Source organism: Urocitellus parryii, chromosome X (assembly GCF_045843805.1).
Source record: "Urocitellus parryii isolate mUroPar1 chromosome X, mUroPar1.hap1, whole genome shotgun sequence".
NCBI classification, from domain to species: domain Eukaryota; kingdom Metazoa; phylum Chordata; class Mammalia; order Rodentia; family Sciuridae; genus Urocitellus; species Urocitellus parryii.
Window position 1 is genome coordinate 30,702,859 of NC_135547.1, and position 24,157 is coordinate 30,727,015.

The 24,157-nt window shown below is 36.7% G+C and overlaps 1 protein-coding gene across 2 annotated transcripts; it reads left to right on the top strand.

Moving 5' to 3' along the window:
• Window positions 1-4,990: 4,990 nt before the first annotated feature.
• Upf3b (UPF3B regulator of nonsense mediated mRNA decay) lies at window positions 4,991-23,781 on the top strand. 2 transcript variants are annotated; one of them, XM_026409064.2, is made up of 11 exons: window positions 4,991-5,219; window positions 6,095-6,201; window positions 6,365-6,471; window positions 12,658-12,756; window positions 14,123-14,233; window positions 15,455-15,498; window positions 15,949-16,131; window positions 16,544-16,582; window positions 18,452-18,612; window positions 18,913-19,207; window positions 22,704-23,781. In XM_026409064.2, exons 1-11 carry the CDS (start codon window positions 5,064-5,066, stop codon window positions 22,851-22,853), a joined length of 1,452 nt encoding a protein of 483 aa, XP_026264849.1. In that variant the 5' UTR covers window positions 4,991-5,063; the 3' UTR covers window positions 22,854-23,781. The 2 variants fall into 2 exon arrangements, with proteins under 2 accessions (XP_026264849.1, XP_026264848.1); XM_026409063.2 differs by lacking the exon at window positions 16,544-16,582.
• The last annotated feature ends 376 nt before the right edge of the window (window positions 23,782-24,157 follow it).

The window sequence follows — 24,157 nt, forward strand, 5'->3', positions numbered from 1 at the left end:
ATTTTCTAGAGTTTTGAAGAAATGAAATAATATTGTATATATAGTATTATATTTAGCTTCTTTCACTCAGCATAATTCTTTTGAAAAATCATCCATGTTATTGTATATATTTATAGTTCATTCCTTTATGTTCCTGGGTAGTATTCCACAATTTATTCACCTATTCACTTGTTCACAGACATTCCAGTCTTTGACTATTAAATAAAGCTGTTGTGAATCTCCATATATTTAAAAAAAAAACATTAAATACATTAGAGTGAAACTCCACATCATGTACAGCTGAAAGAATGGGATCCTAATAAGACTAAGTTATACTTCATGTATGTATAATATGTCAGAATACACTCTACTGTCATGCATATCTAAAAAGATTACATAATAATGGTGAAATTTAAAAAAATTAAAAATAAACATGATGCTGAACACAGTGGCACATGACTGTAATCCCTGCAACTTCAGAGGCTGAGGCAGGAGGATTGCAGGTAAAGCACCTTGAGTTCAATCCCCATTACTAGGAAAAAAAAAACCTATAGAAGTAGGAGGTGCTGGGGCTAGGGATGTGGCTCAGTGGTAGCGCGCTCGCCTGGCATGCGTGCGGCACCACATACCAACAAAGATGTTGTGTCCGCCGAGAACTAAAAAATAAATATTAAAAATTCTCTCTCTCTCTCTAAAAAAAAAAAAAATAGAAGTAGGAGGTGAGATGGCAGAAGGAAAGATGTCTCCAAATAGAACAAAAAGTAATAGATACATGATATTTGACCACATAGAGTAGGGTTTTACATTCGTGAAGGAGTTTGATGGAAAAAATATTAATGAGTACAAGAAAACCAATCAAATCAATAAAGTATGTTAGTCTGCTGTTACTGTGAAAAAATACTTAATATAAACAGAAAAGATTTATTTTGAATCACAGTTTCAGAGGATTCAGCCCATGGTCAGTTGTCCCATTACTTTTGGGCCTCTGGCTAGGCAGTAAGACATGGTGGGAAGCGTTTAGTAGAACAAGGCTGGAACAAAGCTGCTTACCTCATGGGGACCAGGAAGTGAAAAAAACCAAAGTTCCATTATTTCCTTGAAGGCCATGCCCCCCAGTGACTTAACTTCTTTCCATTAGGCCCCACCTCCTAAGGCTCCACAATAGTACCACAGGCTAGGGAACCAAGCCATCAACTTTCAACAGCTGGACCTTTGGGAAACATTCAAGATCCAAATTGTAACATAAAGCAAAATATAAAAATGAATAAAAAATAAAGGTATTGTGTCCATCTACAACTAAATTTCTTTTATAAAAGAAGGATTTGAGGTATTAGGCAAACCACCTTTTGAGTTTAAGGTTTAGAAAAAAATTCAAAAAATTCAAAAAATTGTAGCAGAAAGATTAATTTAAAATTCCTCATCTTAACTTTAAGATAAAACTTTTATTTTGAATAGCCTTTCCTTAGCTAGTGACTCTAAATGGTTCATTTAAAAGTCACTATTATTCATTATTTGTATGATTATCTGAACAACATTTTGAAGTATTTGTTTTTATTTCCATTTTGTTGTTGTTGTTGTTGTTGTTGTTGTTGTGTGTGTTCAAACCCAAAGGCTCCTGCATGCTGGGGGAGTGTTGTGTTCTACCACTGAGAGCTACAGCTCCAGCCCTAGTTGGAACTGTTTGATACAATGAAAAGGCAAGGTAACTGTACTGTTCATAAAAAAGGAACATAAACTACCTTATCGTAACATTGGAAAACTTTTTTTTTTTTTTAATTTTCAGTACACTATGCTACTTGAAATAGGAAAGTGCTCATTTTGAAACATTTTTTCCTTTAGTCTTGGAAGTTAATATTAGAAGTTGTTTACATAAAAGAGAAATATTTCTGGTCTTAATTTTTTATAGTCTTATATATTATTCTTTGATGCCCACTACCCCCATTTGGGAGCTTTTTTAAAAATTAACTACTTTTCTTTTTTAAACATTTTTTTTAGTTGTTGATAGGTGTTTATTTTTATTTATTTATATGTGGTGCTGAGAAACTAACCCAGTGCATTTGGGAGCTTTTTATAGCCCTAAATTCCTCAAACCTGATTTCTTTTCTTTTAGACAGGGTCTTGCTGCATTACCCAGGCTGGTCTAGAACTCCTGTGCTCAAACAATCTTCCTCTCTCAGCCTCCTGAGTGGCTGGAAGTACAGGCATGTGCCACACACCTCTGTTTGAGTCTCATTTCTATACGTTCCATTATTTCTCTCTTTAACAATCTTTCCCTACTTCCCATATGCACAGAATATTTTTGTGAAGAGTTGCTTGCTATTTTTGTAATGCAATATTTTACTAACATTATTGTTATCCCAGGAAATCTAAACTACCAACCTTGAGATATAATTTGAATTTATGAATCAGCTATGTTACCTACTAACCCTGCAATTTTGGGTTTGAGCCACCAACATATGTCTTAATTTCACTCACTGAAAAAGAAGGAAAATAGCAGCTTTCTCCACCCCTTTTCCTTAATTGCTCATGATACAGAATTAACTTGCTCCATTGAGTCTAAGACTTTTTTCACATTTTAACACTTCTGAAATCAGGATGAATTTAAAGGTTGACGGTGTAATGCAGTTCAATTGGCAGTATTTTTCTTTCTTGGTATATAAAATAGTGGTGGTAGCTTCAGTGGTATCAGATTTGATAATGCAAACCCTTTCTCATTGGGACAATAAAATTTACATTTTGTAGGGCTGAGTTTTACTGATAATTCAATGAGTTTACACAAATGTGCAGTAGTGCTACCGTCACAATCATGATAAAGAATGTTTTCATCATACCAAGAAGTTGCCAGGATCCCCTTTTCAGTTCATCTCTTTTCCCTACCCTGTGCTCTGGCAATCACTTATCTGCTATCACTATTTTTTTTTTTTACCTTTACTAGAAGTTCATATAAATTTATCCTTACAGCATGTACTCTCTTTGTGTCTGGATTCTTTCATATAATCATTTTGATTTGAGGGGGTAAATGGGGACTTGAACACAGGGGCACTTGATCACTGAGCTACATCCCCAACACTTTTTTGTATTTTAGAGACCCCTGAGTTGCTTAGGGCCTCACTAAATTGCTGAGGCTGGCTTTGAACTCATGATCCTCCTGCCTCAGCCTCCTGAGCTGCTGGGATTACAGGCATGGGTCACCTTCCCTGGCTATATAATAATTTTGAGATTCACTCATGTTGATGCGTATATAATTAGTTCATTTTTATTGCTGAGTGGTATTCTATGAAATGTGCCACATTTTGCATATCCATTCACCTTATGATGGGAATTTGGATTGTTTCCAGCTTTGGGTAATTTATAAATAATGTAAAATTGGCTTTTTCTTTAAAAGTGGGAAGGAGAGTGAGCCCAACTAAATCAAGTTGGGTCTTTCCCCTGCTTCCTGTGGAGCCCCAGCACCAAAAGAGAATCCTTTTACTTTAAAAACGGTGATGAAAACAAATCCTATACATTTTGGTGATACTGCTCCTTTACACCAGTATCTTGTGTGTTTGTATCTACAAATCCCAATCAATACATGGAAAAGAAACTAAAGCCTCTGAAGGTACACTTTGGATTCCATGATAGAAAACACAAAACTGGACACAGTGGTATATCTGTAATTCCAGCTACTGGTGATGAGTTTTGCTCCCTCACATGTTGAAGTATAACATTAGAGAAGCACTGCAAGTAAATAGCTGATATCCTGGTATCCCAATAAGTGAGGCCTTCCTCCTTTTTTATATGTCTTAGGCTTCCTTTTTTCTCCTGCTCTCTTCCTCTTATCTCTTTGCTTCCTGCCTAAGTGACCAGGCCCAGGAGATGCTCAGCGGGAGGGCCAAAAGGAGAGAAGCAGCCCACAACTTTATAACTCCCTGTAGGGAGGGAACTGGGGCAGGTTATCTTGATAGGGTGGAAGAAGGGCTCTGAAGGCATTTCAGTCCCACAGGGGGCAGTCTCCAACTTCCAGGACTCACTCAAATTGGCTTCCATGATCCTTGATCCGACCTGCCTCGATTTACCTACCTATACGGACTGCCTAATTCTGGCTTCACTGGAGATAGCCTGGGCAATGCAGCGAGACTCTCCTCCAACTCCATCTCACAAAACCCACAATTGTTCTAGAGTGAGGCAAAATTTGGATAATATTATTTACCCAAAGAATTATGCTAAGTACCCCCCCACACAAAACCTATATATTTTTTAAAGAAATGGGGCCTTTTTAAAAATAACTTTTAGGGGCTGGGGATGTGGCTCAAGCGGTAGCGTGCTCGCCTGGCATACGTGTGGTCTGGGTTCGATCCTCAGCACCACATACAAAGATGTTGTGTCCGCCGAAAACTAAAAAATAAATATTAAAGAAAATAAAAATAAAAAAATTTAAATTTATGACAGCAGAATGCATTAAAATTCTTACTACACATATAGAGCACAATTTTTAATATCTTTGGATGTATAAAGGCTTTTCTAATATTTATTTTTTAGTTGTAGTTGGACACTACCTTTATTTATTTATTTAGGATTGAACCCAGGGCCTCACCCGTGCTAGGCGAGTGCTCTACCGCCACAATCCCAGCCCCTATATTTCGATCTTTAAAAAAATCCCTAAATTTTCAAGGTGAAAAGATTCGATTTATTACAAATAGGAACAAGAGATATCTAAGGTTCCCATACTCCTAACCGAAAGCGGGTAACCGTTTTGTATGCCGGGATATGTAGTCCCCGAAAGAGCTGTTTCTAGTCAAGATGGCCGAGTTGCTCACGAAGCGCTAAGGGGCGGGCCTCGAGGGAATCTGGGTCGCGAGGGGATTGGGCGGCGCGGGGACTCAGCAGGCGGGAAGTAAAGACCAGGTATTAGAACCTTTCCACTGAGGGAAGCTGAGCACCCTGAAGTATCGCGAGATTTTGGGGGCCCAATGGAACACGCAGCTCCGCTTATCACTAGGGGCATTTGTTGGGGGCGGAGCTCCAACGGGAGCTACCCGCGAGTCGTAGGTGCCCAGCGTAACGGCGTTGGCTGAGCGGCCGCTCCGAGGAGCGTAACCGTGGCCATGAAGGAAGAAAAGGAGCACAGGCCTAAGGAGAAGCGAGTAACCCTGTTAACGCCCCCGGGGGCCACAGGCAGCAGCGGCGGGGCTTCGTTGGAAGGTGCCAAAGGGGACGATAAGCAGGACCGCAACAAGGAGAAGAAAGAAGCTCTAAGCAAGGTGCCCAGCGGCAGCTGGCCCGAGAGGGCGGGACGGGTCCATGGCTCTTGGAGGTTGCTGGAATGGGGTTGTTTCTTCCTCTATGGGTTCTTCTCTCTCTTCGTCTGAATGAAAATCGCTTCACTTTGTTTTGTATATTAGCCCTAAATGGGGGGCGTCCCTCCTGACCAAGCTCTGGGGTGGGGTTAGGGAAAGAGGGAATTCCCCAGACAAGGGTTTAGGTCCGAGCTTCTAGATGATAATGGGAGGGGAGAGCGGAAGTAAAGGAATGAGGAATAAAGTTTAATTGGGGATAATTATTAGTGAAGGGAACATCGGGGTGAGAGTAGTTTGCTGTAGGAATATTAATCGAGGCGAATTGGGGGAGAGGGCTAGGAGAATTAATTGTCTGGAAAGGCAGATCGAGAACATACTGTTTTGAGAGCAGTGGACGAATTTTTTGTATGCGTTATGGAGTTTTTACGTCTTTAAGCTGAATGGTCAAGGATTTTGTTTTAGGGTGTGTTAGACGTGGATGAGAGATACTACTAAATTCAAATTTCATGGCAAAAGACCAGGGATGGCATAATAATTTGCTACTTAGATCTATTGGAAATGAATAGTAGACAGTGTTTCCCAGAACTGGTAAACTGTGCGATAACAGCAGAACCGGAGGTTTTCCTTGCCCCAGGCGGTTTTCATCTCCAGGAATTTTTAAAAACCGCGTTAGTATTACGTTTGACTAATTCTGAACATTGGACTACAGAAGAATATTTTCTCTTGGGTTTTAATAAGTGATCTTATATTTTAAAGCCGATCTTCAGGGACTGTGATTCTTTCAGGTATGATAGAAAGTTGACTTGTACTAATTTTATTTTCCTTATTCATTTCCTAAGGTGGTAATTCGAAGATTACCTCCCACTTTGACCAAGGAACAGCTTCAGGAACATCTTCAACCTATGCCTGAGCATGATTATTTTGAGTTTTTTTCTAATGACACTAGGTAAAAGAAAAAAGAGGGAGGGGTAAATGAAAAAGGTTTCTTCCATTCTTTTTACCTTGTTAGTGGTTTTCATTTGATTTTTGATCCTGTCTCTTTAAATGTGTACTTGTAATTCAGCCAGACACATGCAAGTACATTTACATAATTGCTTTCTTCTCTGCAGTCTGTATCCTCATATGTATGCCAGAGCATACATCAACTTTAAAAACCAAGAGGACATTATTTTGTTCAGGGATCGCTTTGATGGTTATGTATTCCTTGACAATAAAGGTGAGTCTTTGTAACTGAACTAGAAGGGGAGTTTGTCATTTTTATGTTTAAAACAATATACACATGGCAGTGTTTTCTCCATGACTTTGTAGGTGGCTTTTCTAAAATCCTAGGTGATAAAATGTGTAACATTTAAAAAGCTTTACACATTTGATAAGCTTATTGTATTCTTATAAATTGGTAGTCCTGGGTATTTTTATTAACCTGTTATTTCTTTAATTTGATGAACTGAATGAAATTGCCACAGTTTTCTCTTTGTGAGACAGATTTTTTTTTTTTTTTTTTGCCCTGGATTAGACCTTCTGTTTTGACTGTTTAGTCACAGCAGCAATTCTGGTAAATGACTCTTTAAACTTGTATGACAAGTTTTAAATATTTACTTCTCACCCTGCTTCAAGGACCATTTATTTAATTATTTAATTCATATCCTTTAAGCCAACAGTTGTATATAATTAAAACATCAAGTTTGATCCTCCTACATTATATCCAGAAGGGTCTAGTCTACAGGGAAGGCATATTTCTGCCTTAACTTGCTTTTTATTTAAAATCTGCTGCTTGCAACGTTTAGCCAGAAAATATCCAAGTTGCCATTTCTTACCTTTTGGGGGGCTTTGTAATCATAGGTAAATGGTGTGGTTTGGTTTCTTTTGTTTTCTTAGTATTACTTCAATTTGGTAAAATTTATCAGGGATTATGCCAATAAAAGCTGAAGAAGGACTGCCAACTGTGTTTGTCCAACTTTTTTTTTTTGGTGCTGGGCATCAAACTTTGGGCCTTATGCATGCTAAGCTTGTGCTCTACCCCTGAGCTACATCCCTGCCCTACTCCCACATTTATTAATTCCCTCAAACCATCTAGTTTTCCACCCTATTTTTGGAATAAAAGGTGGTTTTCCATCTTTTTATAACAATAGGTAGTAATGATTTCCTATTTACTTAGCTTGGAAATCCAAGTTGTGTTTGATTTTTACATTTCTTTTTAAAACTTACATTTAATACAAGTGATGAGTCTTGTCAGTTTAATGTTTTTATTGTCTTATTCTCCTAGACCTAATTATACTTTTATATTTTATGTCCTTATCAGCTAATGCTTAGACAACTACTGTCTGTAAATTTACAGGATTTTCTATTTATATTTAATTCAATGTATTGTCATAAAATTAATCTTTTTAAGTTAACTGTTGTGGAAAAGAATGAAAGTATGAACTCAGATTGTTAGCCAAAGCCCTCCATAGTCTGGCCTTGCTCCTGCTTTTTCAGCCTGTCTTCCACAATTTCCCTCTGCTTTAGTCTGGTTTATTTATTCCATTCCTTCTCAGATATTTATTCCATTCCTTCTCAGATATATCACAATTATTTAGCTAATCTGATTCTGCATTTGCTAGGATTTCTTTTTTAAAAAACATATTTTTAGTTGTAGTTGGACACAATACCTTTATTTTATTTATTTTTATGTGGTGCCGAGGATCGAACCCAGGGCCTCACATGTGCTAGATGAGCGCTCTACCGCTGAGCCACACTCAGCCCTCTTTTTATAAATATATTTTTTAGTTATAGATGGACCCAATACCTTTATTTTATTTATTTATTTTTATGTGGTGCTAAGGATGGAACCCAGTGCCTCACATGTGCTAGGCAAGCTCACAACCACTGAACTATAACCTCAGCTCCATTTGCTAAAACCACATTTCTTTTTTTTTTTTTTTAAAGAGAGAGAAGGAGAGAGATAGAATTTTTAATATTTATTTTTATCTTTTTGGCGGACACAACATCTTTGTTGGTATGTGGTGCTGAGGATCGAACCCGGGCCGCATGCATGCCAGGCTAGCGCGCTACCGCTTGAGCCACATCCCCAGCCCTAAAACCACATTTCTAAAACCACATTTCCTCTATGACTGCTTTGTGATGCCTTTAGGTCAATTCTTATTCTCATTTATGCCAATGATCAAAGTAGTAGTTTGTACCTTGTGTGACATTGTTCTATGGCTGGAATCTGGTGAATTTTTTTCTAATAATTGTTTTGTTTTTTTCTTTTTTCAATTGAGATATAAATTCACATACCATGAAATTCTCCTACTTAAAGTATATGAGTCAGTGGTTTTTGGTATATTCACAAAGCTGTGCAACTATTTCCAGAATGTTTTCATCATTCCAGAAAGACACTTATGTCTATTAGTAGTCATCTCATATTCTCCCCTTCCCCCAGTCCCTGACAATCACTAATTTACTTTGTACCTCTATGAATTTCTTTATTCTGGACATTTCATATAAACATACATATGTGGTCTTTTATGACAGACTTCTTTAACTTAACATAATGTTTTCAAGGTTCATCCATGTTATAGCATGTATCATCACTTCATTCTTTTTTATTATTTTCTGCATTATTTAAATTGTGGCAAAATTAATATAAAATTTTCCATCTTAATCATTGTTAAGTGTACATCAGTAGTGTTAAGTATACTCATATTGTGTAACCAATCCAGAAATTTTTTATCTTGCACTAGGCACAGTAGCACACATCTGTAATCACAGCAACTTGGGAGGCTGAGGCAGGAGGATCACAAATTCAAAGCCAGTCTCAGCAACTTAATGAGACCCTATCTCAAAAATAAAAAGGACTGGGGATGTAGTTCAGTGGTAAAGTGCCTCTGGGCTCAATTCCCAGTACCAGAAATTTTTTTTTATCTTGCAAAACTGATACTTTACCTATTTAACAACTAGCCATCTGCTCCCCATACCCTTCTACTGTCTGTCTCTATGAATTTGAACTATCCTAGATACCTCAAATAATTGGAATCATACAGTACCTTTTTGTGACTGGCTTCACTTAGCATAACATTCTCAAGGTTCATCCATGTTGTATTATGTATCAGAATTTCATTTTTAATGTGAATGTTCTATAGTACATATACACAATATTTTGTTTATCCATTTATCTATCAAGGGACACTTGGGTTGCTTCTACTCTTGGCTACTAGGAATGATACTGCTATGAACATGGGTGTGCAAATGTGGAATTTCTGGGTCATATGGTAATTGATTTCTTTTTTCTTTTTTTTCCTTGGAATTGAACCCAGGGCTTCAAACATGCTAAGCAGGCATTCTAGCACTGAGTTATATCCCTAGCCTCTGTCTTTGAGGAATAAAAAATAGTGTTTTTCCTAACAGATACACCATTTTACATTCCCACAAATAAAATAACAAATGTTCCAATTTTTCCACATCCTTATCAGCACATGTTCTTTTTCTTTCTTTCCTTTTTTCTTTTTCTTTTTTACCAGGGATTGAACCAGGGGCATTCAACCACTAAGCCACACCCCCAGCCCAATTTTTATTTTGAGACGCGGTCTAGCTAAGTTGCTTAGGGCCTAAATTGCTGAGGCTGGTTTCAAACTTGTGTCTCAGCCTCCTGAGCCACTGTGCCCAGCATTTTTGGTTTTTGATAGTTGCCATCTTAACAGGTAATAGCTTGTTGTGGTTATGATTTGCATTTCCTTACTTATTAGTGATGTTGAGCATCTTTCCATAAGTTTGTTGGGCATTTGCATACCATCATTGGAGATACTTCTTTTTTGTTTTTGTTTTTTGCATTATTGGGGATTGAACACAGGGCCTTGTGTATGCTAGGCAAGCATCCTACCAATGAGCATATCCTCAGCCCTGAGAAATTTCTATTCAAGTACTTTTACCATTTTTTAATTTTGTTGTTGTTGTTGTTGAGTTGTAGGAATTCTTTATATATTCTGGATATTACACTTTGTCAGATAATATGATGTGGAACTATTTTCTTTCAGTTATCTTTTCACTTTGTTGAATGTGTCCTTTGGTGCAGTTTTAAATTTTTTTTAATTTATTTTTTAGTTATAGGTGGATACAATATCTTTGTTTTATTTTTTATGTGGTGCTGAGAATCGAACCCAGTACCTCACGCATTGTAGGCAAGTGCTGTACCTCTGAGCCACAATCCAGCCCTTAAATTATTTTTTAATACCTTTATTTCATTTAGTAATTTTTACATGGTGCTGAAGATTGAACCCAGGACCTCACATATGCTAGGCAAGTGTTCTACCACTGAGCTACAACCCCAGCCCTATTGCACAGTTTTTAATTTTGATAAAGCCCAATTAATTTTTTTAAATATTTATTTTTTAGTTCTAGTTGGACAACATACTTTTATTTTATTTATTTTTTTATATGGTGCTGAGGATCGAACCCAGGGCCTTGCATGTGCTAGGTGAGCACTCTACTGTTGAGCCACAATCCCAGCCCCCAGTTAATTTTTTAATAAGAGTTTTTTTTTTAAGAAATATTTTTAGAGAGAGAGAGAGAATTTTTTTAATATTTATTTTTTAGTTTTCAGCGGACACAACATCTTTGTTTGTATGTGGTGCTGAGGATCGAACCCGGGCCGCACGCATGCCAGGCGAGCGCGCTACTGCTTGAGCCACATCCCCAGCCCATAATAAGAGTTTTATTGTAGTGAGAATACTTCACATGAGATCCGCCCCTCTTTACATTTATTACTTATGCTTTTCGTGTCTTGGGGTTTTTGTTTGTTTTTTGCCATTAACAGGTTTTTCTTTCAGCTTTATTGAGGTATAGTTGACAAACTTATGTGTGTTTAAATTGTACAATATGATAATTTAATATACATATGTATTGTGAAATTATCACAATGAATTTAGTTAACACACCTATCTCCTCAGGTAGTTACCTTTTTAAAAGTAATAGCTTTATTGAGATATAATTCATATGTCATAAAATTTACCCTTTTAAAGTATATACTTCAGTGGCTTTTCATATATTTACAAAGTTGTGCAACCATCACCACCATCTAATTTTAGAACATGTTCCTACCCCAGAGAGAAACCCCATACCCATTAGTTGTTAACTCCTATTCTCGCCACCACCATCCTCTGGTCAACCATTAATCTAGCTCTACCTCTCTTTAAATTTGTCTGTTCTAGAGATTTCTAATTTTTTTTTTTTTTTTTTTTTTTAGTACTGGGGTTTGAACTCAGGAGCACTTGACTACTGAGCCACATCCTCAGCCCTATTTTGTATTTTATTTAGAGAGAGGGTCTCACTAAGTTCCTCAGTGCCTTGCTTTTACTGAGGCTGGCTTTGAACTCGTGATCATCCTGCCTCAGCCTCCCAACCTGCTGGGATTATAGGCATACGCCACCATGCCTGTCAAGATTTCTAATTTTTTTTTTTTTAAACTCCAAGGGAGATGATTGACCCTTTTATTTTTATTTTTTTTTTTTAGAGAGAGTGAGAGAGGAGAGAGAGAGAATCTTTAATATTTATTTTTTAGTTCTCGGCGGACACAACATCTTTGTTGGTATGTGGTGCTGAGGATTGAACCCAGGCTGCACACATGCCAGGCGAGCGCACTACCGCTTGAGCCACATCCCCAGCCCCAAGATTTCTAATTTTTTAAAATATTTTTTTAGTTGTAATTGGGCACAATACCTTTATTTATTTATTTATTTCCTTACTTGCTTGCTTGCTTGCTTATTTACTGTGGTGCTGAGGATCAAACCCAACTCCTTGCACGTGCTAGGCGAGCGCTGTACTGCTAAGCCCCAGCCCCAAGATTTCTAATTTTTAAAACATTTTTTTAGATGTTGATGGACCTTTATTTTATTCATTTGTTTATATTCGGTGCTGAGAATTGAACCCAGTGCCTCATACATGCTAGGCAAGAACTCTACCACTGAGCCACAACCCTAGCCCAAGATTTCTAATTTTTTTAAACAAAAATGTACAGGGTTTGTTTTTACATATCAAAGTGCCACATTTTACAAGTTGAATTTAAATGAATATTTTACTTACCTGCCATATCTTCATTAATGTACTTGAGACAGGATTTTGCTGTGTTGCCCAGGCTGATCTCAAACTTCTGAGCTCAAGCCATACTCCCAAGGTATTGGTACTACAGGTGTGTGCCACACACTCAGCTTGCTGCCATTGTCACTAATTATGTTTTTAGTGTGAATTTTGGGCTCCATTGGTAGCCTGTTGATTACAATTGCGCCAGTGTGATTAATGCAATTTGAGAGACTGTCTTCAAATGACTGCCATCTGAGAAGACCTAGAAAATGGTGGATAGATCTCTTGTATCCACTTTTTACATTTTCTTTGTTATAGAAAGTATATATATATATTTTTCTCTAAACAGGTCAGGAATATCCTGCTATAGTAGAATTTGCACCTTTTCAAAAAGCTGCAAAAAAGAAGACTAAGAAAAGAGATACCAAAGTTGGGACTATTGATGATGGTACAGTATAGCTTTAGTTACATAATGCTATTGCCATAGACTTTTTAAAAATTAAGTCAATTTTAAGAATTCATTAGACCCCAGTATTTTAAATTAGAAAACACAGAATAAAGTTAATGAGAAATGTTATTTCAGTGAAAGCTTTGCTTAATTCTTAGAATGTAGATGGGTTTCTTGCAGAGTTTCTGCTTTCTGGCTAGTGGCATTTCATTCTTCTACCACTGAGCAATATGATATTGACTACTGAGTTGTAAATCATCATGGGTTTATTAAGTAGAAGACAATGGGGGAAAATCAGATGTTTCCAAGTACAGCTGTTCCTTGAGGTGCCTTATCATTGTTATAATTATTTGATTTTTAGTTTCCATCATCTTTATAAAGAAGAAGGTTTGAACCATGATGGAAAAATTTCCATACCCAAGTAACTTCATATAAAGTTGTTGAAGTAGTCAGTACTATTTTCTAGGCTTTGAATATGTAGTTAACCGCACATGTAGTAATTAGGTTGAATAAAAAATACAGGAAGTAAAAAACTACAATAAGTTCTATGTTAGGTAGACCAGCTCCAGATTTTAAGATCTCTGTATTGTTATGCTGGACAAGTATTGTGTAATAACTCTTTGTTATTTTGGGTAAGGGTTTTTTACTGCAAATACTTTGTATGAGAGATTGATATTTTAGGATCATCTGGTTGAATTTCTATCATTTGTTAACATAAAAGATATGTTATTAAATACTAAAGACTCAATAACATAGCTGCTTATTGACGATAACACAGATTTAGATACAGAAGACAGATCAAGTGACATACTCAGCAATGTGTAGAAATGAGCCAGATGTATATCTCTTTCTGAGAGGTTTCTAGGAAAGAACTACAGGAATTATTGTTGCCTCCTGTACCACATCTAGGACTTTCCCTCCATCTCACCAGTTTATCTTTTTGGAACACCTGATTTTCTATGTTGAATTTACTTAAAGTGAGGTGTATTCATGTAGGAATTGCTTATATATTATACCTAATATTCTCTGAAGGTTCCACATATATAACTTTTATTTAGTTCTCCCACAAGTGTGACTCGGATTAGTAGGAATGTTGATTTTTAACAGCAAACTATAACACCCCTGGTGAGTCTGTTTAAATGTGTGGTGTCTCATTTTTCTTGACCCAGATTCCCTTAGTAGGTATTAGTAAAGGGAGTTCTAAGAGTAAGGGACCAGTTAAGCCCCAAATAGTCTTATCTTCTGTATTTTTCAGTCTTTTGTGAAGTAGAAACTTATCTTCTTTGTTAAATAAATAAGTATCTTAGATAGTATTTCCTTTTTTGTTTAAAGTCTCAGTTTTCTGGTTTCTTAAATGATCATTTAGATCCAGAATATAGAAAATTTTTGGAGACTTATGCCACAGATAATGAGAAAATGACATCTACTCCAGAGACACTGCTAGAGGAAATAGAAGCCAAAAACAGAGAATTAATAGGTAAGTGGACAAAGGAATTGGGGCAACAGCTTTTTCATCAGATACCCAAGTCTATCTCCCACTTCCCTCACTTGCTCTGTGTAACCTTGGGGAAGTCACTCCCTTCTCTGAGTTTATTTCTTCTATTGGAAAATGCAGATGATAATACCTGTCTCACAGAATTATGAGAATACATTGATAAGATGGGACAAATTCTTGGTTACCTGCATAATGTCATGTTAAAAAAAGTTTAAAGACTGATAAGGCATGTTTAGACAGTGGTATGTCTTTGAAGATTAACTGGTATTCTTAAAATCTTTTTGACCTGAAAAAATGAAATTAGTTACTGCAAAATTGAAAAACTCTTGGAGAAATTGTAGCTTGAATGTTGGTTCTAAGTAAGGTTGATATTACAGTAGCAGTTCTAAACAGGAGCATAGTCTTTGACTATGATTTCTACTCCTAAGAATTTGTTTTTAGGAAGTAATGTGTTCCAAAAGTTAATTGCAGGAGGGCATGGTGGCACATGCCTGTAATCCTAGCAGTTCAGGAAGCTGAGGCAGGAGAATTGCAAATTCAAAGCTAGCCTCAGCAATGTAGCAAAGCCCTAAGCAACTTAGTGACACCCTGTCTCTAAATAAAAAGTGAAAAGGGCTGGGGATGTGGCTCAGTGATTGAGCACCCCTGGGTTCAATTTCAATCCCCAGTACCAAAAAAAAAAAAAAAAAAGAGAGAGAGAGAGATGACTATAAGGCTCATAGAATTTTTCAGAATGTTAAAAAATTGACTTATTTTTCGTCTAAAACTTGTTTTTTATTAATGGCTGCATAAGCTAAGTCCATTTTGGGTAACATCCTTACAATAAATTCCCTTAGTGGAAATACGGGGTCAAAAGGATTGGATATTTTTAGTCTCTTCAATTTGTTTCCACTCGAACAAATTTGTACTCCTATCAGTAAAACAAGAGAATGACCTTTGTACATAATTCTCACTAACTGCAAATTTACTCTTAAAAGATTGATTTATTATTTTAATGGGAGTTTCTTCAGTTTTTAAAAAAGTATTTTAAACCTGTATTGTTGAAATCAAATACTATTAAACTTCTTTTTGATAATACAATTGTGAACTTTCTGTCTAAGGGGTATAGTTTTCCCATCTTGGGTGGGTGGCATGAAATGTCAGAAAGTGGAATCCTTCTAAGGGTTGACAAGTATTATTAACAATCTGTTTATATTTATGTAGCTAAAAAGACAACCCCACTTTTGAGCTTCCTGAAAAACAAGCAGGTAAATCTTTTGTTTTTATAGTTTTCTCTTTAAATTCGTTAGTTCATATTCTATAAACATTTTAAGAGCATTGGGCTCATATAGGAGAAATAGCCACTTTTTCCACAACTATTCTTTAAAGAATTGGTTCCTTGGTCTCACTTTGGCCTTCTCCTTCACTCTGGTTGTGGGACCAGGGGTTCACTCTGCAAATCTGCAGAGCCCTTAGCTTATCCCAGAGACATTCTTGACACATACTGAAAGATTCTGAAAATATAGCAAGGCAGCAGTGGGATTTTAGCAGGTCCTCTACTTTCTCTCTCATTTTCTGAGTAGGGTGGGGGTTTGAGTAGGTGGTAGAAAGGAAGACGGAAAGATGATTCAGTTTAGTGAGTGCCTACCATGCCTTTGGGATTGATTAGGTTTTAGGTGATGTTTTGTTTGAAGACTTGTTTCAATGTCTCTTTCTAGAGAATGAGAGAAGAAAAGAGGGAAGAAAGAAGAAGGCGAGAAATAGAAAGAAAAAGACAACGAGAAGAGGAGAGAAGGAAATGGAAAGAGGAGGAGAAAAGAAAAAGGAAAGATATAGAAAAGCTAAAGAAGATAGATAGAGTTCCAGAAAGAGACAAATTAAAGGATGAACCAAAGATTAAGGTATGAAAATAATTGAAACCAACTACATGTTGCTTAAAATTGCATGGTTTTTTTTTTTTTTTTTTTTTTGCATGCATCTTGTGTTTGTGTAAATGAGTTTTTTTGGTGGTTGTTGTTTTTGGGGGGGTTGTCCTTTTTTGCAGGGGGTGGTGGTACACAAGTAAAAATTTTTCCTATTAAAATTATTTTTTAAATTATGATAATTTATAAGGATTAAGTATTGTATATGATATTATTTAATGAATATCTTTTTTAAAAATCATTGAAAATGTTTGATATTTGGACTATTAGTCTCAGTTCACAATAAATGAGGGCTCAGGGCTGGCTGGCATGAATTTTGGGTTTTATTCAGCTTTTCCTTCATAATTGATACATGAAGTTGCCTCATCTGTTTGTTTTCCACTGTCTTCAGGTACACAGGTTTCTGTTACAAGCTGTGAATCAGAAAAATGTAAGGACCAATTACATGATACAGAGCACCTAGTATCATGTCACACACACAGGTCTTAGCTCCTCAGTCCTTTTGGTGGTGGTGGTGGTAGTGTTACCTATTAAACCCCTTCAGACTGATGTGGGTCTTTTTAAAAGCTGAGCTATTTAAATTCCTACCCTAAAATGAAGCTGAGGTGATTTCCTAATGTTCTGCTTCAATGACATACAGCCAGAGGACAACCAGGCCTATATACCTCTTTCTCATCATCTTATATGCCTCTTATAACTGGCTGCCTTGTGGGAGGACTAGGGCTAAATATCCTGCATTAAGTATTTTTCCCCTCTCACATGACTCCCATGTTATCTTCTTGCATCTGAGAATCTGTGAGTAGCAGATTCTGATCAGTGCATTGCATGTAGGAAGGAGAAACCCTGTAGAAAGATCCCAACCTTGCTGCTTTTCTTCTGAAGGCATGGCTTGGGCAGTTCTTACTTCTTGGGGAAGTACTAGTACCTAGTACTTCAAAAAGTCAGAGAACATCTCATAGAGATGGCAGCAGGGTCTCCTTTTACCTCCTGAAAACTCAGAAGTTTATGTGGCTAGGGTTCCCTGAGTCTGCACAGGACTCATTATTGGTAATAGGTGCTTAGGGGAAGGGGGAGTTTCCCATTTTAATTCTTTCCAGCAATCTCTTTGTCTGCCGTGCCACAAGTGATTTGACTTGCTATTCCTGATGATCAGCAAGGCAGAAGGTAGAGCCAGCCATGCTAGAGACATTCATTATGTTCTTATTAGAATAATGAACATCTTGGCTTCAAATACAGATGTTCATTAAAGAAATAAGAACACTTCCAATGAAACCTGCACATGGTATCCTCACTTTACACTGGTGCTTTCTTCTTGTCCAATTTGGACTCCTATTTGCAGTGGCTGTCTGTGTGCTGGAATGCTCCATGCTTAAGTCTTCTGATGCTTTGCCTTTTGCTTGGTGACTAGTATGATGATGCCTTTACCCTGAGATGAACCTTGTATGAAGCCCTCACTTTGAGACTTAAAATACTTCTATTTTGCCTAAGAATCTCTCTGACTACACTTAAGTGTGGGTATTCTAGAGAGATTTATAGCAGTGATGTGAGAAAGAATAGCATTTTTGAACATATATATATGTGTGTATATGTATATATATATATTTTATATATATTTATATATGTGTGTGTGTATATGTATGTATATATATATGTGTGTGTGTATATATATATATATATATATATATATATATATGCCATTGAATGGAGTTCCTATTCAGTAGAGATGGAACTTCCCCATCTATAATATAAGGCATTTGGATTTTTAAATCAAATACCAGGTAATTCTTGCTATTTATCTCTAATGATAATTTTACCATCATAAATATGTTATTCTCAGGCTCAAGGCAGAATTATTCCTGCAATGGATCTCTCCTTTGGTGACCAAGATATTTGTCATTCCAAATTCATACCCATAGATAGTTCTATAGTAATGATCTACATAGCATTTTGAGTTTGTGAAATATTTTCCCATCAAATTATATTGATAGACACGCTGGTGTGCTACAAAGCATACTTGGAGGTGTGCATTGGTTCACTTACAGGTTGACCCATTCAAAGCCAAAGGAGTCTTGATCCCATTGCCACAAAGTGATTAAACCACTTAATTTGGGTGGATAACACTTTCACATTAATAGCATTACTATTCTCATGCACTAATTGTTCACCTGAAAGATTAAGAGAACCTGCAGAAATATGGGGGCCTTCTACAGTCTAAACTTTAAATATTTAGTAAATTGTTTTAATTGAATCCAAAGACAGTGCCCCACTCTCAAAATAAAACAACGTGTTTTCTTTAAAGTTGCTCAAGAAACCAGAAAAAGGAGATGAAAAAGAGTTGGACAAAAGAGAAAAAGCCAAGAAACTGGACAAAGAGAATCTGAATGATGAAAGACCCAGTGGGCAAAGTTGTATACTGTCCAAGCATTCTGAAGGCGAATTTAAAGATGAAAAGCCAAAGAGGTCAGTCAGTCAAGGGCTCTTGGCTATATTTGATTGCTAGATGCTAATTCCATTGCTATAACCTGGAATTGTATTTGGATTAAGATAAAACTGTTTAATATAGGATAAGGAGACAAGGAGGAAGGTCAAATATTCTGGTAACTTAATCTGGATCAATGATTTTGGGGTCTTGTTGTTTTCTAAAACACTAGTATTTTTTACCTTGCTGTAAAAGTGCAACCTCACTGCAGTGGCCAAATCAGAATTAGTGTTCCTGCATTTGTGGTTATGTTTGAGGGTTCAGTCTCTGTTTTCATGCAGATCTGAAGATGAGAGTTGCAGAGACTATAGGGAGAGGGAACGAGATTATGAACGAGATCAGGAGCGCATTTTCCGTGAGAGAGAGAGACTAAAGCGGCAAGAAGAAGAGCGCCGAAGGCAGAAAGAGCGCTATGAGAAAGAGAAAGCTTTTAAAAGAAAAGAAGAAGAGATTAAAAAAGAGAAAGAAGCACTTCGTGATAAAGGAAAGAAGAATGAAAGTACAGAATCAATAGGCAGCTCAGAAAAATCTGAAAAGAAAGAGGAAGTGGTTAAGAGAGACCGCATAAGAAACAAGGTACTGCTTTTTGTTAAATTTATTTCACAAGGATTTGTTTTCCTCTTATGGCAAATGTAAAGGGGACAGCTTATAGTTTATTGTAGATACTTTTTATCTGGTGCTAGGGATCCAATCCAGGGCCTTAAAAGCACTTTGCCACTAAGCTACATCACCCAGCCCCTACTGTAGAATTTTTTTTGAGAAAAGACAATTAGGAAATAACTCTATTAAATTCAACATTTCACATCAGAGCATATATCCTATGCATATCATTGTTTCCCTATTTTGGACACTAACTACAATCTCCTTTATATTTTTTTTGAATTTTTAAATTCTTTTTAGTTATACATGACAGTAGAATGTATTTTGACATAGCATACATACATGAAGTATAACTTCCGGGGCTGGGGATGTGGCTCAAGCGGTAGCGCGCTCGCCTGGCATGCGTGTGGCCCGGGTTCGATCCTCAGCACCACATACCAACAAAGATGTTGTGTCCGCCAAAAACTAAAAAATAAATATTAAAAATTCTCTCTCTCCTCTCTCTCTCTCTCTCTCTCTCTCTCTCTCTCTCTCTCTCTTTAAAAAAAAAAGTATAACTTCCCATTTTTGTGTTTGTACATGATATGGAGTTACACTGCTCCTGTACTCATATATGAACATAGGAATGTAATGTCTGATTCATTCTACTGTCTCTCCCTACTATGGAATTTTTAAGGGAGAAAAACTATAACCATTCATGACTTTTTTCAGTCTTTGATGGATTTTTTGTTGACTGTAGAAATTTCAAACATTCACAAAAGTAGAAAAAACAAGATATCATTAACCCCCATGTACCCATCACCCAGCTTCAAGTTATCATTTTGTGGCTATCCTATCCCTACTACTACTGAATTATTTTCAAGGAAATCCTAAATTTAATTTCTTGTTTAAATATTTCAATATTAGAAATAGTCTTTATTTTTTCCTTTTGTTTTTAAATATTTATTTTTTAGTTGTAGTTGGACACAATATCTTTATTTATTTACTTTTATGTGGTGCTGAGGATCGAACCCAGGGCCTCACACGTGCTAGGTGAGCGCCCTACCGCTGAACCACAACCCCAGCCCCTTCTTTTTTTTTTTTTTTTTTTTTTTGTACTTGTGATTGAACAGCACTCTACCTCTGACCTATAGCCCCAGCCTGAGTATTTTTCTTAATAATATAATCCCACCAGCATTTTCATACCAAAAGAACTAACAATAATTCCTCAACATCCTATCTACTCAGAGTTCAAATTTTCTCAATTCCTAATTGCTTTATTAATGTCATATATTCGGGGCTGGGGATGTGGCTCAAGTGGTAGCGCGCTCGCCTGGCATGCGTGTGGCCCGGGTTCGATCCTCAGCACCACATACCAACAAAGATGTTGTGTCCGCCAAGAACTAAAAAATAAATATTAAAAATTCTCTCTCTCTCTCTCTCTCTCCCCCTCTCCCCCTCTCCTCTCTCACTCTCTCTTTAAAAAAAAAATAATAATGTCATATATTCATATAAAGGTCCAGAAATTATATTTGCTTGAAATGTCTCCTTAAGTTCTTTTTTGTTAGAACTTTACGGTTATACATAGTAGTTGGGAGTTCTCTCTTAACCTAAACAAGTTTCCCTTTTTTGTTTTCCTACCATTTATTTACTTATTGCAGAAACCAATTTTTCTTGTAGAGCTTCTCACATTCTAGAATGGCAAATTACATGTCTTTGGTATCATTGAACATGTATCTTCCATTTTTCCTTGTAATCAGGTGCTGGAGTTGTGGCTTAGTGGTAGAGCACTTGCCTGGCATATGTGAGGCCCTGGGTTCGATCCTCAGCACCGCATATAAAAAAAAAAAGTAAAATAAAAGATCCATTTATAACTAAAAAATATTTTTAAAAACTAGTAATAAACAATTGAGGTTCTAGCCCAGTGGCAGAGTGCATGCCTAATGTGCACAAGGACCTAGGTTCAACCCACAGTACCAAAAATAAAGAATTAAAAAAGAAAAAAATAAAATCAGTAGTTATTTCTAGGGCAGAGGCCAACAAACTTTCTGTAAAGGACCTCATGGTAAATATTTAAGGCTGGCTTCAGCCCTAGAAAAAAAATGAGCATGACTGTGCCAGTCAGACTTTATTTACAAAACCAGGCCACCTGTAATCTAGACACTTGGATATATTCAGCCATAATCTTTGGCAAGAATACTTTTTAGGTGATGCTGTACTTCCTTTCGATTGCATCACTTCAGGAACCATGGTGTCTGGGTGTCCTTTTCTTTGTGATGCTGTGATTAATCAATAGCAGTTTTACTGTGATTATAACAATGTCAGTGAAAATAACTAGCTGAATTATTTATGGATAAAGGGTCCTAACTTCTCAAATGGTTCTGCAGAAATAATTGTGTGTGTGTGTGAAAAGAATATGTGCACACATACATTAGAGACAAAGCAAATATGATAAAATGTTAAAAGTAATCTAGGAGAAGGACATGTGGATATTTATTGTAGATAAATAAGCCATTCTCTGAAGAGGTGGTTCACACAGTGCCTATACTGTATATTATACTCATTTCTCACTTTTCTAGTAAATGCCTATCTGTATGAAAAAATAATAACAATAATGCTTTAGCTGGGCACAGAAGCACACACCTGTAATCCTAGCTACTTAAAAGGCTGAGGAAGGGCTGGGTGCAGTGGCATACTCCTGTAATCCCAGCTGCTTGGGAGACTGAGGCAGGAGGATTGAGAGTTCAAAGCTAGCCTCAGCAACTGCAAGACTGCTAAGCAACTCAGTGAGACCCTGTTTCTAAATAAAATACAAAATAGGGCTAGGGATATGGCTTAGTGGTCGAGTGCCTGAGTTCAACCCCCCATCCCCCCAAACAAGAGGCTGAAGAAGGAGAATTGTGAGTTTAAGGCCAGATTAGGCAATTTAGTGAGGAAAAAAAAATGCCATGTTTATAGCATGTTCTATGGATCTGAGATCAGAATTTCAGGGAAATTTCTAATTTAAGAGTTCTCATTCTTCTATTGCATCATTCTTATATTTGTTTTCACTTCTAAGCATTTTTGCGTGTTTAGTGCTAGAGAACAAACCCAGAGGCCTCACACATGCTAATTAAACGCTCTAACACCGAGCTATATCCTCAACCCCTCCTAAACACTTTTATGTGGTGTTGCATTTTAAAGTCAGTTTACTGATGGGGAGAAGAAATACCTGATGGCTGTGGTTTTGAAGATTTAAAAAATTCAAAGTAATTAGTTCATGTTAAAATGGTTAAGAAAATTAGGCGGTTGATTTCTCAAAAATTTACCTTAGGCATATAAAATAATACTTACAGAAGTGTTTGCTTTTCTTTGGAGAGAGTAGATGGACAATTGTCATATACTGTGTGCTCAGTTAGTTTGGTATATATTAATACATAATTTATGACTCTGAAAACCCTATGTGAAAGCTTAATAGAATGTTATAATATGTACATATTTTATTTTGCTTCAGGATCGTCCAGCAATGCAGCTCTACCAACCAGGAGCTCGAAGCCGAAATCGACTTTGTCCCCCTGATGACAACACCAAGTCTGCAGATTCAGCCACACAAAGAAAGGAGGAAAGTGGTATTAGCCATAGAAAAGAAGGAGGAGAGGAGTGATAAGTTCACATGGTCATAGGTGTCCTGACTGTGTAGGCAGCCAAAGAGCACGTATTAAGCAATCCAGAAGTGCCTTCAGGGCAAAGGAATAGAGAGAAAGAAAGGGGGTCGCTGTGCTGGTGGGATACACTGCAGAGGAGTATGTTTTGTGTCAAAGCAGGAATCTGATTGCCGGCTCAGAATTGAAAATACAATTTCATTGTTTTTGCAATTTCTACAGATTAATTTTAAAGTGTCAGAAAAAGATGGTGGTAGATATGCCTTGTAATTTACAGGTGGGAAATGTTAAGTGAGGACTTAATTTAATATGACATGAAAAAAGAGAGAGTAAACTGGCTCTAAAATCAAAAGGTGTTACTAATCCTGGATTGAATTTTCTGCTTTTGAGTGGAGCAGAGTCACTTTGAAGTCTTATTCAGATCTACTTATATTCCATTGTTGGTGATAACTATTGACTTTGTGTAGTGTAAGAGCAACAAGCACATAATTGTACAAGTACAGTGAAGAACAAATTTTTACTAATGCAAAAAAATTTTTTTTGATGCAAAAATTTTAAATTTTAAATAGTCACATTATATCTAGATCTTATGTCCTAAAATTTTAGGATTAGTGTTAGGTTTTTGTTTGCCTACGTGAGCTTAGCATCGATATTTTTAAACATCTCATTTTGCCTTTAGCATTTTTTTTCTATTAATAGGTATAATATATACTATGTTTGATTCTTGACAATACAGTCTTTGTTTTATCTTAGGTCTCATGACTTGAGTGCATATTCTCTTCAGGAAGGAAATTACACCAATATCTGTTCCTGTAAAATAGCAGCTTTTAGTCCTGGCTTGTTTTGTAGTGCTTTCAATAAATATCAGTAGCACTCAAGTATAGAGCTAAGTGTGTTCATTTATTTATTTTTGTGGTAGTGGGGATGAAACGTAGGGCCTCATGCTAAGCACACTGTCTACCACTGAGCTTCATCCCCAGGCCCAAGCTAAGCTAAGTGTGTTTACTAACTTTACTCAATAGCTATTGGTTTTAAGAAATTGAACTTTAGGGGCTGGGGATGTGGCTCAAGCGGTAGCGCGCTCGCCTGGCATGCGTGCGGCCCAGGTTCGATCCTCCAGCACCACATACAAACAAAGATGTTGTGTCCGCCAATAACTAATAAATAAATATTTAAAAAAAAAAAAAAGAAATTGAACTTTGATAATGAATTAACCTTTTGAGAATTTTGAAAGGGGATGACCTGATATTAGTTTTTCACTAGTCCCAAAAGGAGAGGATAAAGTCAGGGCTAACTGATCTTGTTC